Genomic DNA, 14,864 nt, shown 5'->3' on the forward strand with positions numbered 1-14,864 from the left:
ATTAAACAGTCAGTACACATATTGTTTTATGACATTGGTTAACAACCCCACGACACGTCAACACTCTCCCTTCTCGACCATGGAAGACCTTTTTTTGTTTGTTTTTGGTGAAAATATACATAGCCAAAGTTACACCATCTCAAAAATTTCTGCATGTACAATTCAGTGACAGCGATTACATTCTTCCAGTTATGCCGCTTTTCTCACTATCCTTTTCCAAATTATTGAGAGGGAAATTTTTTTTAAAATCCTGGATATACATGCAGAATTTACCACATTACGTTACTAAAATTATGTTTCTATGTCTGTCTACCCTGCCATTGCATGTATTATGTGTGTTTGTATCCCCAATGCTTAGCCCATGGTAGATGCTCAACTGACATATGTTGACATGTGATGCATGTTGAACTGAACTAGCGACGTAGTAGCAAAGAGCTGGTGAAAGAGCAAATGTCCTCCTTGCAGAGGACATTAGCCTCCAGACCTGTATGTGAGGCTTTAGCTGGATTTACACCCGCCATAGGCCTGCAGGGCAGGCGGCCCATTTCTATAAGTACCTCGCTCAGTCAGGGGAGTGAGGCTGGACTGGCTGTCAGCGCCGGCGATGCTCCTGGTAAATTATTCAGAAGGTGGGTTAAAGGTGCACTGCCTTCCGTTTCCCACAGAGATGCACTTTCATTCCCTGAGATGACAACTTCTGTGTACTCACTTAATGGGATCCCAAATAACACATTTCAAACAAATCTTTTACCGTGGTTGCCCCCTTGGAACACATTTCAAATGCTGACCATTAAAAACAGGCCATTTCACAGCCTTCTAATGATGACGCTAATAACTGTGGGTTTTGTCTCCAAGAGTCCTGATGAGCACGGACGGGCGAGGAGTAAATTATGGAGCTAACTTTTATGTGTGGGGTTTATTGATCTCTGAGCTTCAGGGGAACTGCACCAGCCGCTATAACTTGGCAGTCCAGAATACCTTTTCATCTGTGTAATTGGGCCACCAGGGCACAGTTAATTTTCAATTTCCATTAATAGGAAGACAAAGAACATGGTGTGCCATCTCTGTATTAAAGTAGGGGACACATCGAAATACTCTTATAAACATATCAGTTCTCCTGTGACCCAGCAAGGATTATGCTGCAGTTCATCATAGTTTATCATGAGAAGGCTCAATGCTGCCATCCATGTTTGTGTCTCTAGAGGACATAATATGGAGCCCTGGTGGCACAGTGGTTAAGAGCTTGCTTGCTAACCAAAAGGTCAGCAGTTCGAATCCACCAGCCGCTCCTTAAAAACCCTATGCGACAGTTCTACTCTGTCCTGCAGGGTTGCTATGAGTCGGAATCGACTTGATGGCAACGGGTTTCAGGATGTTTTTAGAGTACGTAAAGACATTCCATCATAAATTGCCCAGCTGTCTTAGCCTATGTTTTCTCTCATCTTTGATTCTTAACAGGTGAAAGTCATGCTTCGCATCTGTTCCACACTGGCTCGTGATACCTCAGAATCCAGCTCCTTCTTAAAGGTGGACCCGCGGAAGAAGCAAATCACCTTGTATGACCCCCTGACTTGTGGGGGTCAAAATGCCTTCCAAAAGAGAGGCAACCAGGTCCCTCCTAAGATGTTCGCTTTTGATGCAGTTTTTCCACAAGATGCTTCTCAGGTGGGTGTAAGACCCTCTCTCAGGCTCAGGCAATTTTGATGAGTTTAAAGTAGTTTTTACTCATTCACTAGTACCTGTGAGCTGGGAGGGCATCTTCTGGGGCACTGTGATGAACCGGCCCCTCATCTACACAACAACTTTTAGGAGGCAATTTGAGCTCCCTTGTAATAGTTTAGCCCTTTTGAATTACTGGTGTCATACCCAGGGAGGGATCAGTGTGCTGGGATTTCAACAGATACACAGAAGCAGGAAGACAGCAGGGAGAAGCAGAAGTTACGGGAATAACCGTGTCAGCATGCTGGGTGGTCTGTTAGTGAATGGACCCCACTCCTGCCTGGGCTTCTGGGTGTGGGCAACTAAGGGGAAGCAACTTTCAGGGTTAGAGTTAGGCAGGGTCTTAGGGCCCTTTATAAGCACACTGAGGTTGAGGGCAGGTCTCTAGTCCTAGTGAGGAACTGGAGTGCTAGGCAGGGTAACTGAGGCTGAAATGCCATCCTATGGCTTGGATCAACAGGGTGGAGGTAAAGAAGAGAGGCTGGGGAATAGCTGTTGTATCAGCTCTTGCTCATTACAAACCACCCTAAAACTCAGTGGCCTAAAACATACATTTATTATTGCTCATGAGTCTATGGGTCAACCAAATAGTTCTTCTGGTCCTAGATCAGCTCACATACATGATCAGTTGTGGGGTGGGTAGGTAGCTTTGCTGGTCTTGTCTGGGTGCTGTCACATGTTTGGGGATTAGCTGGCTTTAGGTTGGTCTAGAATACCCTTGGCCATTCTAGTCTCTCTTCCACATTGTCGCTTATCATCAGCAGGCTAGCTTGGGCTTGTTCTCATGACAGTAGCAAGAAGCCAAGCATGCAAAGACCGCTCGAGACCTAGGCTCAGAATTCATACCACATCACACTATTGACCAAAGCCAGTCGCAGGCCCTGATTCTTGAGTCTGTCTCTTGACGGGAGAAGCTGCAAAGTCATATAGAAAAGAGTGTGCATACAGGCAGGGATGAAGAATTATGGCTGTTTTTGTTAGTCAAGAGTGACTATAATTTGTAAGCTACATGGGGGCCCCAGGTACCAAGATTCCTGGGACATGGGCAGATAATTAATTGCATACTCTACCAGATGTTGCAACTGAATCCTCTACTAGACATCCCCTCTTACTGGGATTGGCTCTGGGAGATTCGATGAGCGTGGGTGGTACCAAACAGTGCCTGCTTCTGCGAGGGGCTAGGGATTGGAGAGAGACATGAGTCTAGGGCTGACTGAGTGCAGAAATAAGTAAGTCAGGTTACAGGTGTACAGGTTACAGGCCTACTTTGCCTGAATTTTGGCATCAGGCAGCTTCACCTTTCTAATTAATTTCTAATTAATACCATGTTCAGTATGGTAACTAAGAGCCTATAGCAGAGCCTGAGGACAATGGTGCTAATAGATGCCACTGCAGCTTCTGTTAATTCCCTCCATGTTGCATCTGAGTATAGAAAGTAATGATGTTCACATAGACTCTTTTATTACACCATAGGCACGTAGCACATTTTATAGGCTTCATTCATTAGGAAACTGAGCATGTGGTTTCTCCCAGAGAGTTTTACCCAGAGAAGACAAAGTACTTCTTGAATAAGTTTAATGGTTTCTCTCTTCATTAGGTTTTTTTGTGTGTGGTATCACCCAGTGAGCTCAGTAACCTAAACCGGACATTGGGTCTAATAAATGGCCTACAGGTAATTTAATTAACACAGTTAAAACTTCTCAGAAACAAATCTCCATAAACTGAAAGCATTCCAAAGCAAACCCTAGATTAAACAGAGACTATTAATGAGCTTTAGATTTATTCCAGAAAAAGGAGCCATTTTTATTGTTAACCTTCGCTTACATTTCATAAGTGGTTCCAATGCTCAATATGCTCAGTACCCATCTGATGGCAGTTTCACTTACTTTAGAATGTTTTACTTTTTTAAAAAATTCCATTATTAAAATAAACTCCATAAATTTGCAGTTTTCAGACAGTTTTGTATACAGTAACCCGTTTGACTGTTGCATAGGGGTTAAGCACTATGGCTGCTAACCAAAAGGTTGGCAGTTCAAATCCACCAGCCACTCCGTTGAAATCCTATCGGACAGTTCTACTCTGTCTTACTGGGTCTCATAAGTCAGAATTAACTCAACAGTAACGGGTTTTATATAAAGTAATATAACTGGATTTATTATAGGAGTCCTGGTGGCACAGTGGTTAAGAGCTCAGCTGCTAACCAAAAGGTCGGCAGTTCGAGTCCACCAACCGCTCCTTGCAAACCCTATGGGGCAGTTCTACTCTGTCCTGTCAGGTTGCTATCAGTTGGAATCGGCTCGACCACACACAACACCAACAGAATTCTGTGGTGTAGAAAAGAGGGGCACTACTATTTTCACATTACAGACAAGGAAACAGAGACTCAAATTTAAGTCATTTGTTCCTAGTCCCTTTCCTGAGCAGACATCTTTCCTGTAGTCTTCCAGTTAACCTCTGTGTATCCTGCTTGGTTTGCTGGTTAATTTTACCTCCACCATTCTTACTAGCGGTGTGTCCTTGACAAAGTCACTTAACCTCTCTGGGCCTCAGTATCCTCATCTGTAAAAGGAGGGAATGACTAGAACATACCTCATCAGTTGCTGTGATTCATTGAGTTAATATACATGATGTATTTAGAACAGAGCCAGGATATACTAAATGCCCAAGAAATGTTAGCTGTTATTACTATCATATCATCATTGTTGTTAGAACTTGTTGAGTTGGCCCCCAGACTCATGGCATCCCCCATGCTCAACTGGATCAGACCATTATGATCCATAGGGTTTTCATCAGCTGATTTTTGGAAGTAGATCTCCAGGCCTTTCTTCCTAGTGCATCTTAGTTTGGAAGCTCCACTGACACTCAGCATCATCATAGCAAGATGCAAGACTCCACTGACAGATCAGTGGTAGCTGTGTATGAGATACATAGGAATTGAACCTGGGTCTCCACTGTGGAAGGCGAGAATTCTACCACTGAACCTCCAATGCTCCCATATCATCATTAGTAATATTGGTGTCTTGTGCTGGGCATGACCAGCCTCAGCCCCGTTGGAGTGGGCACCGTTTGAGCTTCTGAAGCACAGAAGCAGGAAAGTGTGCAGAGTGGAGCTCTGCTCTCATGTCCTTGCTGTTGGTCTGTGAAGCTGCAGCCACCATGGTGGGCTGGGGTAATTATGAGTTATGCCTTCCCTCAGTTTCTAGGGACATTAGCTTCCTGAAGCTAAGCAATGATCAGAGCATTCCTTGTTACTCTGAGTGATCCTCATTCCTTGTAAGTTGTCTTGGCGGTAATCAGCTGCCCACTGCTAGGGAAAACCTCTGCTTAGAGGAGGATTAGTAGGGAGACCTCAGACCTGCAGTTGAGCAGAAGCTTCCTGCAGACTTGGCCTTGCCCACGGGTTGTGCTTGGGAAGGCTGCATGCTTCTCCAGGCCGAGACGGGAAAGGCAGCCAGGGCCCTGTTACGGATTGAATTGTGCTTCCAAAAAAAGATGTGTTGTAGTCCTAACCTCTGGTACCTGTGAACATCACCTTGTTTGGAAATGAGGTCTTTGAAGATGTTATGAGTTAACATGACTGAGGCGGGTGTGTTCTAATTCCATCTAAGTGGTATCTTGTAAAAGAGAAGACACAGGGAGTTAGCCAGGGGAAGGATGGTCGTGTGACTTCCGAGGCAGATGAAAGCCAGGGAACACCAAGGACTGCTGAGAGCCACCAGAAGACAGGAGAGAGGCGTGGACAGTTTCCCTCAGAGCCCTCAGAAGGAACCACCACGGCCAACACCCTGATTTGCACTCCTAGCCCCCAGAACTGTGAGACAATCAATTTCTGTTCTTTAAAGCCCCTGCTTTGTGGTGTTTTATTATACAGCAGCCCTAGGAAGTAAGACAGGCCCCTAAGGGGCCAGGGTCAGCTTGTCCACAAACACCAGATGGACAGGTAGCTCACCACTCTCTTCTCAGTGGAGCACCGGGCCGGACCTCTGCAAGGTGATGCTGGCCCTGCCCTGTGCTGTTGGAGGCCACTTCTGTGTCTGTGCCCCCCACAAGTTGACCTGTGAAGGCAGTTTGGTCCACATACAGCCATCATTCTCCCCACTGACTCTTGAATCTAATAGTTTGTTTTAAATATGTCTCAAGGCTCTCAGCTTCCCAACCTCCATCTCACTTTATGTCCAAAGAAGGCAGAGTTCATTCTGCAATAAGTTCTCCCAGCTCTGGAGAGGTGCCTCTGGCATATTCCGTCAGGATTGTACGGCCTCAGTCCCTGGGTTTAGCTCCAGCCTCTCATTGCCTGGGTCCTGGGGATGTAAAAGACCCTGTGGTCCTCACGGCAGCACAGTCCTGCTGTCCCCTTCACCCAGGAGAAGCCCCCAGCAGAGATGCTGCGGCGACCACCAGAACAATTGACAATTGTTAGGAGTGTGGTTTTTCAATTTCGGTTTGGGAGAGGAAATTGATTTCCGAATACTTAGGTTCATTGTGCTGCTGAAACCTGGAGCTGAATAACCACATTCATTGCCGCGGCTGCTGGTTTTCAGATTCCCACTGGGAGGCACATTGCTCTGATTACTGCGAGCAGCAATGTTTGCACAGCCTGAATGCTTCAGTGAGGTCTGACTCCAATGCCGAGACTGAAATGAAGGCAACAAGACACAGCACGTAATTCTGTCCTGCTGCTGCACAAGTTTCAGATGCTAATCAGAGAGAGAAAGAGATTTCTCAGATCTCTGAGTTTGTCCATAAAATCTGTGGAATGCCTATTGTTTCCTATGTTATTGGGCCACCACTCATCTGTCAGTTTATCGTACTCTGATGGCTTGGGTGTTACTGTGATGCTGGAAGCTATGCCACCAGCCTTTCAAATACCAGCAGGGTCACCCATGGTGGATGGGTTTCAGCAGATCTTCCAGACTAAGACAGACTAGGAAGAAAGGCCTGGTGGTCTAGTTCTGAACAGTAGCCAATGAAAACCTTATGAATCACAACAGAAGATTGTTCAGCTCGCTTGCTTTGACATGTCATCAAGAGGGATCAATCGCTAGAGGAGGACATCATGAAGCAGAGGACCAGCAAGGCCGAGGGAGACCCATGGAGAGATGGATTGGCACAATGACCACGACAAAGGACTTGAACATGCTGATGATCATGAGGATGATGCAGGACTGAGCAGCATTTGGTTCTGTTGTAGATAAGGTCACCATGAGTCAGATCCAACTTGATGGCAGCTATCTATCTCCATTATCAGGAGTTTTAGGGAAATAACAAAGTCTGAAGACCCTGACCCCTGTCTAAGGAGTTAATAATCAAGTTGGAGGTGGGACGCACACAATAGCTCAGGAACACACATTATAACCTACTGAAGAATGGCAATTGATACTGTATAAGTTGGATACATCAGTAGAGAAAGAAAGAGCAGGCTGGTTTTGAAAAGAGGAGGCCGTGGATTGAGAAGGAGGAAGGAGCTCAGGAGAGAAGGCAGGCATGTATCACACACTTCTTCCTGCTTATATTAGAACTACATTGTTTCTCAGGGTCTGTCCTAAAATGGCACATCACCTTTCCCACCCTAATAAGCCTGGCCCATTTCACAAGGACCTAGTTTGCAGAGGGTAAATGTCATTGTTAGCTGCCATCCAGTTGGCTGCCAAGTCCTGAGCCATCCCCAGTCAGTTGCAGATCAGACCCATTGTGATCCATAGGGTTTTCATTGGCTGATTTTCAGAAGTAGATCGCTAGGCCTGCCTTCATAGTCTGTCTTAGTCGGGAAGCTCTGCTGAAATCTGTGCAGCATCAAAGCAACATGAAAGCCTCCACTGACAGATGAGGTGCAATGCCCAGGAATCAAACCTGGGTCTCCTGCATGCAAGGCGAGAGTTCTACCGCTGAACCACCAATGCCTCATAGAGGGTGAATGGAATGTTTAAATGCCTTGCCCAGGAGGCTAGAGTGGCAGATCAGGAGAGAGAAATGAGGTTCGTGGTTGCCCTGGGTTCCCATTTCAGCCTATTCCTATGTGGTTTACAGGTACAGCAGCTGAAACGTACCACCACTTAGCAGAAGGATGTTTGCAGTTAACATGTGTGATACTTGGGCTTGCAGGGGTGGAAGGTACCAAAGGATTCTGAGCACCTCTGGAACCCCATGATACCGGCTGACCCGCCTGGGAATGGGATGACTCTGGGACCATCAGGCCCAGGAAGGGGTGACTCACCTTTACATGGTTAGCGGTGCCTCGTCCTGTTTGGTCCTCACTGCGGTGTTTCCTCTGTGTCTGACAGGCTGAAGTGTGTGCTGGAACTGTGGCAGAGGTGATCCAGTCTGTGGTCAACGGGGCAGACGGCTGCGTGTTCTGTTTCGGCCATGCCAAGCTGGGTTAGTAAGAGCTTTACTTTTTCTGCTGCTCAGTGGGTTCCCTGTGGGCTCCACCCATTCTTCTGTCTTGGTCCCAGAGGCCTCAGATGAAATGAAGGATTAAATGTTTTTTAGGTACTGAATTAAATAATCATGTTCACCATAAGTGGAAATGTAGGTGTTCACCCTAAGTGGATACCCATTCATCTAGGAGAGTCTTCAAGTCCAAGAGATGAACAAAACAGTCACAGGTGGTCCCTAGTTGGTACAGGTCAGAGTCAAGCCCCGAAGCAAGCAGGGACATGTCGATATCCTGAGCAAGGGCTGTCTGAGGGGCAGATAGGGTCTCCTGCCTCCCCAAGAGGACAGGGGTTGCTAGATGGAGCCAGTACAAAAGCCAGAGGAGCAGCCTCCAAGCAAAGCGCAGACCCGAGTTAGGACCCGCCTGGGTAAGTAGTGACAGCGTCCCTGCATCCCAACCTCCAAATTCTGTAGGGAACACCCCGGTGCTGAGTCATCTGTGAAAGGAGGCAGTGCAACACCCCAACAACGGTTTGATGATTCAGTCCCTTCACAGTGCCTTCTTGCTCCTGACCTGTGGCCATCTGCCCAACAGGTCCTACTTTACCTGCATGATAAATTAGTAATCTGGGGAGCTCCAAAAAGTGTCCCTTGCAGAGGAGATAGAGGCCATTTCAAGGCTGGGACAGAAAGCCCATTTCATCTCACTGCCACATCTGTCTCCCCCAGCCCTTCCTTCTCCTCTTGATCTCTGATCAAAGCAATGATCCAGATTTTAATGGAAATTGCTCATGCTTTAAAAATATACACAGCATTTAACTTGAGAAAGGATGTAAAGCGTGAGTATGTGAAGTTAATCTGTGGGACGGCTAGTAAAAGAACCGTAACTGGGATGAAAGGTCCTTGCCTTTCCACTATATGCAAAACAGTGCAGGAACTGTAGAGCTTCTGATGTCTGGGATCTTCCTAAAGGTAAAATGGGATTTAATTTTGTCACTTGTCTAGGCGCTTGCATTCTTTATTATAGCCATTTAATCAGTAGTACTAGGAAATGTCCTTTTTTGTTGTTGTTGCTGTCAATGCTTTTTATTTCTCTCACATTTTCGCTTCTTTTCCTCCCCCTTCGCCACTTCCCCACGCCTTTCTTCTGCATTCTTTGCATCTTTTTTTGTAAAAATATGTATAGCACAATATTTGCCAGTTTAACATTTTTCACGTGCACAATTTTGTGACATCAATTACATCAATCATGTACAACCGTCACCAATATCCACTGCCAAATTTTCCATCACCGTAAACAGAAACTCAGTGCTTCCTAAATAATGATCCCCTTCCTCCATCCCTCCTGCCCCTGGCAGAGGGAGACGACTGATAAACTTTGGTGTCTATGTATTTGCCTGTTGTGGATATTTCATATGAGTGAGATCTTACAGCATTTGTCCTTTTGCACCTGACTTACATCACTCAGCATAACGTTTTCAAGATTCATCCATGTTGTAACATATATCAGGATTTCATTTCTCTTTATGACTGAGTAGTATTCCATGGTGTGTATATACCACATTTTGTTTATCCATTCATCTGTTGATGGACATTTAGGTTGTCTCTACCCTTGGCCTTGCATCCATTTTTGAGACTCTATGGAATGATGGCTGAGCACTCACCCTACTTCCCTTCCTCCCCTTGCTCTCCCAGGAAAGTCTTACACCATGATTGGAAAGGACGATTCCATGCAGAACCTTGGCATCATCCCCTGTGCTATCTCTTGGCTCTTCAAGCTGATAAATGAACGTAAAGAAAAGACTGGAGCCCGTTTCTCAGTCCGCATCTCAGCCGTGGAAGTGTCGGGGAAAGAGGAGAACCTCCGGGACCTACTGTCTGAGGTGGCCACGGGCAGTCTGCAGGATGGCCAGTCTCCAGGGGTGTACCTCTGTGAGGACCCCATCTGTGGCATGCAGGTGATTGATCCCAGAGCTCGGCTTGCCCGAGGGGGCTTTTCCCTACCTCGGAGCCCGTGGCAGTTCAGCCCGTGAATCACTCAACATGTAAACTGGGAGGCTTACGAGTGTTTACTTTAAAGTGGACTGGAACTTTATGACCTGCAGCTGCAGGGCCATCTGCTCACCCAGCCTAAATATTTGTACCTTGAATCTAATTGACAATGAGCAGGAACCACAACTGTGGTATTTGGAGGGAAATTGAATTCACTTTCCTTACACCCCTTCAAAAAAAAAAAAAAAGTACAATCTTTCTTTTGTTTAACAACAAACCGAAATATTTACTGCTCTGCACAAATAGCTGCAGCCATTCCTGTGGCTGTTTATGGCTCTGTAAACTGTGTTTCTGGCACTGGGTTACAGCTGGGTTAGTAGTGCTGTAGGAAAAACTAATAACCACTTTCTAATTAGAACCAGGCTATAGTTGCTACAAGTGTGGAAGCCAAGAGAAGCTCCAGTTCACCTTTACAGGAAGCCATGCCCAAAGAGGATCTCACCCATGCTGTTTGAGGATAGATGTAGGAATGGCTTGGGCGCTCCCTAGTTCATATCTAGACATCAATCCTTTCAGTCTCTAGCACTAGGCTTTATTTTCAAGTGTTATCAGAAGCCTCCTTTTTTAGACAAGTGTTCAGTTTGACAGGACAGGAGTCCCTGGGTGCTGCAGATGGTTAGTGCACTCAACTGCTAACTGGAAGATGGAGGTTCATGTCCACCCAGAGGTGCCTAGGAAGAAAGGCCTGGTGATCTACTTCCAAAAAATCAGCCATTTTAAAACCCGATGGAGCACAGTACTGTTCTGACACACATGGGGTCAACAAGAGTGGGAGTTGACTCGATGGCAACTGTTTTTTAGGTTTTGTTTTCTTTTTTAATAGTTCAGTTTGATAAGTACCTGCCTCATCCCAAGTGGGATTGCTTTCAGGTGAGGATACCCCAGTGGCCTTCGTTATACCCATCTGTTTGAAACCTGACCATGCCATTCCGCTACTTGAGGTACCTCAGATCCTTCCATTTCCTTTATGCATCCCTCATTTCAAAGCTCCTTACGATTTTCAAGGCCCTATATGATCTGGCCCCTGGCCTACTTTTCCAGCATCATCTCTAACCACTCCCCTCCTTGCCTCTTCTCTTAAATTATATTTAAGTCCTTTAAAAGTCTGTGCTTCTGAAACATCAGTGTGCATATAGATTGCCTGGAGAGCTTGTTAAAATGCAGATTCTGATTCAGTAGGCCTGGGGTGGGGCCCCTGATTCTGCATTTCTAAGAAGCTCTGCATAGGTAATCACACCTTCAGTAGCAAGGCTCTGAAACACCAACCTCTGGGCCTTTGCAGATTCTGTTCCCTGTGCATGGAATACTCCTCCTCCCCCTCACTCTTCATCTGGCTAGCTTCTTATCCTTTGGGTCTCAGCTAGGTGTCACTTCTTCCAGGAAGCCTGCTTGGGTGTTTCTCCTAGGGTTACCAGAACACTCTACACTTCCTCACTCATTTTGTAATTGCCTAATTAGTTCTCTGCAACTGCTGGAGACAAAAACTACAGTAGGGTAGGTACCATGTCTAACTAAAATTGGCTGTTCATAATTTTAACAGCTGCTTCAGATACCATTTGTATGTGGGATCTAATTAGAATGCAACCTAATTGGTCATGCAAACCTTAATTCACTTAGGACTGACACTTTCTGGAGCAGTGATTGTCAAACTTTAGTTGGATCCACTCAGAGGACTTGTTAAAACACAAATTGATGGGCCCTGCGCCCAGATTTTCTGATTCAATCAGTCAAGGGTAGAGCCCCCAAATTTGCATTTCTAGTAAGTTCCCAGGTGATACTGATGCTGCTGGTCCAGAGACATGCTCAGACCGTGTCTACACAGCACCTGTGATGGAATCAGCATTACCCTACCCACTGCTCCTGTTCCAAGTTGTACCTAGACATGGAAATACACTATAACCTGCATCACTGGGCAATTAGTGAAGTTCCGTTTAGGTGAAAGTTCTGGTTAACTGAAGGCTAAGAAATAGCAAAAGAAGAAACCAACTTCCTCATTATTTTAATTCTTCTTGTTTAAAACTTAAAAATTCTTTGGTTTACTTTTCTGCCATAGTAAGTACAAAACAGTGAACACAACAGTCTCTCTTTGAAGTTTGAGGAGTTTGATCATCTCAGGTTCTAAATATCGACTGTCACAGTTCTGAATTCTAGATAGAGTCAGTGTAGAAAACTGTCAGAATTTGTGCTGACCCTCAGGCATATATATCCTGTGAATCAGTTCTTTGAATAAATCCAAAATATGAGTTTACTTTTCTCCCAAAAGAAGAGTACTGGACAAATTCTAGTGATGTGATTGTTCTGATTAAGGTTTACTGTCATTGCCAAGGGATCTCATAGGATTGAGAGAAGTTACCTCCTTTGCCTTCTTTAATCACTTAATGGGTGTGCCAGGAGCACGAATTTAGGAACTGAAGATAGAAATAAACCAAAACCAAACCCACTGTCGTCAAGTCAATTTCAACTCATAGCAACCCTACAGGGGAGAGTAGAACTTACCCATAGGGCTTCCAAGGCTGCAATCTTTACAGAAACAGACTGCAACATCTTTCTCCTCTGGAGCCGCTGGAGGGTTCAAACTGCTGACTTTTTGGTTAGCAGCTAAGCACTTAACAACTGCACCACCAGAGCTCCTCAAGATAAAAATACCAGAAAACCAAACCATTGCTGTTGAGTTGATTCTGACTAATAGCGACCCTATAGGACCAAGTAGAACTGCCCCATAGGGTTTCTAAGGAGTGACTGGTGGATTTGAACTGCCAACCTTTTAGTTAGCAGCCGAGCTCTTATATCCCTTAAATGATATGGGTAAGACTTTCAAGTGTCTTGGGCTTCTTATGTGCCTTTTATACTTATTTCTTATTGACTATTCTAGTAAATGTGGTCTAAAATTGGCTTCAGTTAAGTAGGTGGAAAAATTAGGAGTCAAGTTAAAACTCACCAAGTTTTTACTTCTTTGGGATACCGGTGCTGTCATGTCTAATATTACGTTTTGCAACCTACCTAGAGCCTGTACAACCAAATCTTTGAAACCAAAATACAGTGACACCCCTTCTGTTTTCTTAGGTAAACGGTTGGCCCAAGATGTTGGTTTGCTGTTCTCTGCAGTGATGAGCATGGGTCATCTGCTCCCATTGATCACTCAGATACAACCATTTGCTTTTCACACCTGCTATTTACAGATTCTATTGCAGTAAAATGAGTAAAAATTTGTTTTACCCAGTAAGTGTGCTCCATATTAATTTTCAAAACATAATTAATTAAGCTGAGCATTGCTCATGGGTATAGGACCTTGATCTACAGGATTACCGGGCTGAGAGAGGCATGCAGCTTTACTATGCAGAAAGGACAGCCAGCTGAATTGAGTCATTAAAAAAATAGGCTTGAGTGACAGGCAAGCCCTCTCCAGCCTGCAGCTTTAGCTCTCAGCTTCTGTCTTCCAGCTGCAGAACCAGAGCGAGCTGCGGGCCCCCACTGCAGAGAAGGCTGCCTTTTTCCTGGATGCCGCGATCGCCTCCCGCCGGAGCAACCAGCAGGACTGTGACGAGGACGACCACCGCAACTCCCACATGCTCTTCACCCTGCACATCTACCAGTACCGGATGGAGAAGAGTGGGAAGGGGGGAAGTAAGTTGGCCAGCCTCTATGCTTGCTCCTCCTTATCAGCTCTCAAACCAGTGGAAAAAAGTTCTCATCTAGGGCAATTATGACCATTATTTATTTATTTGTTGTTTTAAAGCCATTGTCTTTTATTTTATTTTTGTCAGTACACATATTGTTTTATGACATTGGTTAACAACCCACGACATGTCAACACTTTCCCTTCTTGACCTTGGGGGACCTTTTTTTTTTTTTTTTGGTGAAAATATACGTAGCCAAAGATACACCGTTTCAAAAATTTCTACGTGTACAATTCAGTGACATTGATCACATTCTTCCAGTCGTGCTACTATTCTCACTGTCCTTTTCCAAATTATTCCATCACCACTATCTTCAATTCACTGTCCCCTAGGCTTCCCATCAAACCTTTTGAGTTGCTGTTGTCAGTTTGATCTCACATAATTCTTTTTTTTTTTATTGTACTTCAGATGAAGGTTTACAAAACAAATGGATTCTCATTAAAGTTAGTGTACATGTTGTTTTATGACAATGGTTAACAACCCCACAACATGTCAACACTGTCCCTTCTCAACCTTGAGTTCCCTATTACCAGCTTTCCTGTCCCCTCCTGCCTTCTAGTTCTTGTCCCTGACTGCTGTGCCCCATTAGTCTTGTTTTGTTTTATGGAGCTGTCTAATCTTTGGCTGAAGGTGAACTTGGGGAGTGACTTCATTACTGAGCTAAAAGGGTGTCCGGGGGCCATACTCTCAGGATTTCTCCAGTCTCTGTCAGGCTCATTACCATTTTTTATTAGAACTCGTCTATAGTGTTTGCTAATTTGTAATTTGGAATCCCTGAGTGGTGCAAATAGGTAGTGCACTCAGGTGCTAACCAAAAGATTGGAGGTTCAAGTCCACCCAGAAATGCCTCAGAAGAAAGGCCTTGTGATCTACTTCTAAAAATTAGCCATTGAAAACCCTATGGAGCAGAGTTCTACTCTGAAACACACGGGGTTGCCATGAGTTGAAGTCAACTTGATGGTAACTGGTAATTTATAATTCAAGACAATTGTACAGAGCGTGGGCTTCAGTTTACTCTTGAACTGTGTAAGGGAAAAGGGT

At 45.0% G+C, this 14,864-nt stretch overlaps 1 protein-coding gene across 1 annotated transcript in view; it reads left to right on the forward strand.

Moving 5' to 3' along the window:
* Nucleotides 1-14,864, forward strand: part of KIF26B (kinesin family member 26B) — a 572,671-nt gene that overhangs the window by 465,933 nt on the left and 91,874 nt on the right. The window contains exons 7-10 of the mRNA XM_004375868.3: nt 1,459-1,665; nt 8,001-8,094; nt 9,790-10,052; nt 13,587-13,770. Coding sequence (XP_004375925.1) covers nt 1,459-1,665; nt 8,001-8,094; nt 9,790-10,052; nt 13,587-13,770 — 748 coding nt within the window. The remainder of the gene's footprint in view (nt 1-1,458; nt 1,666-8,000; nt 8,095-9,789; nt 10,053-13,586; nt 13,771-14,864) is intronic.

This window comes from Trichechus manatus, unplaced genomic scaffold, assembly GCF_000243295.1.
Source record: "Trichechus manatus latirostris isolate Lorelei unplaced genomic scaffold, TriManLat1.0 scaffold00039, whole genome shotgun sequence".
In the NCBI taxonomy this organism is placed as follows: domain Eukaryota; kingdom Metazoa; phylum Chordata; class Mammalia; order Sirenia; family Trichechidae; genus Trichechus; species Trichechus manatus.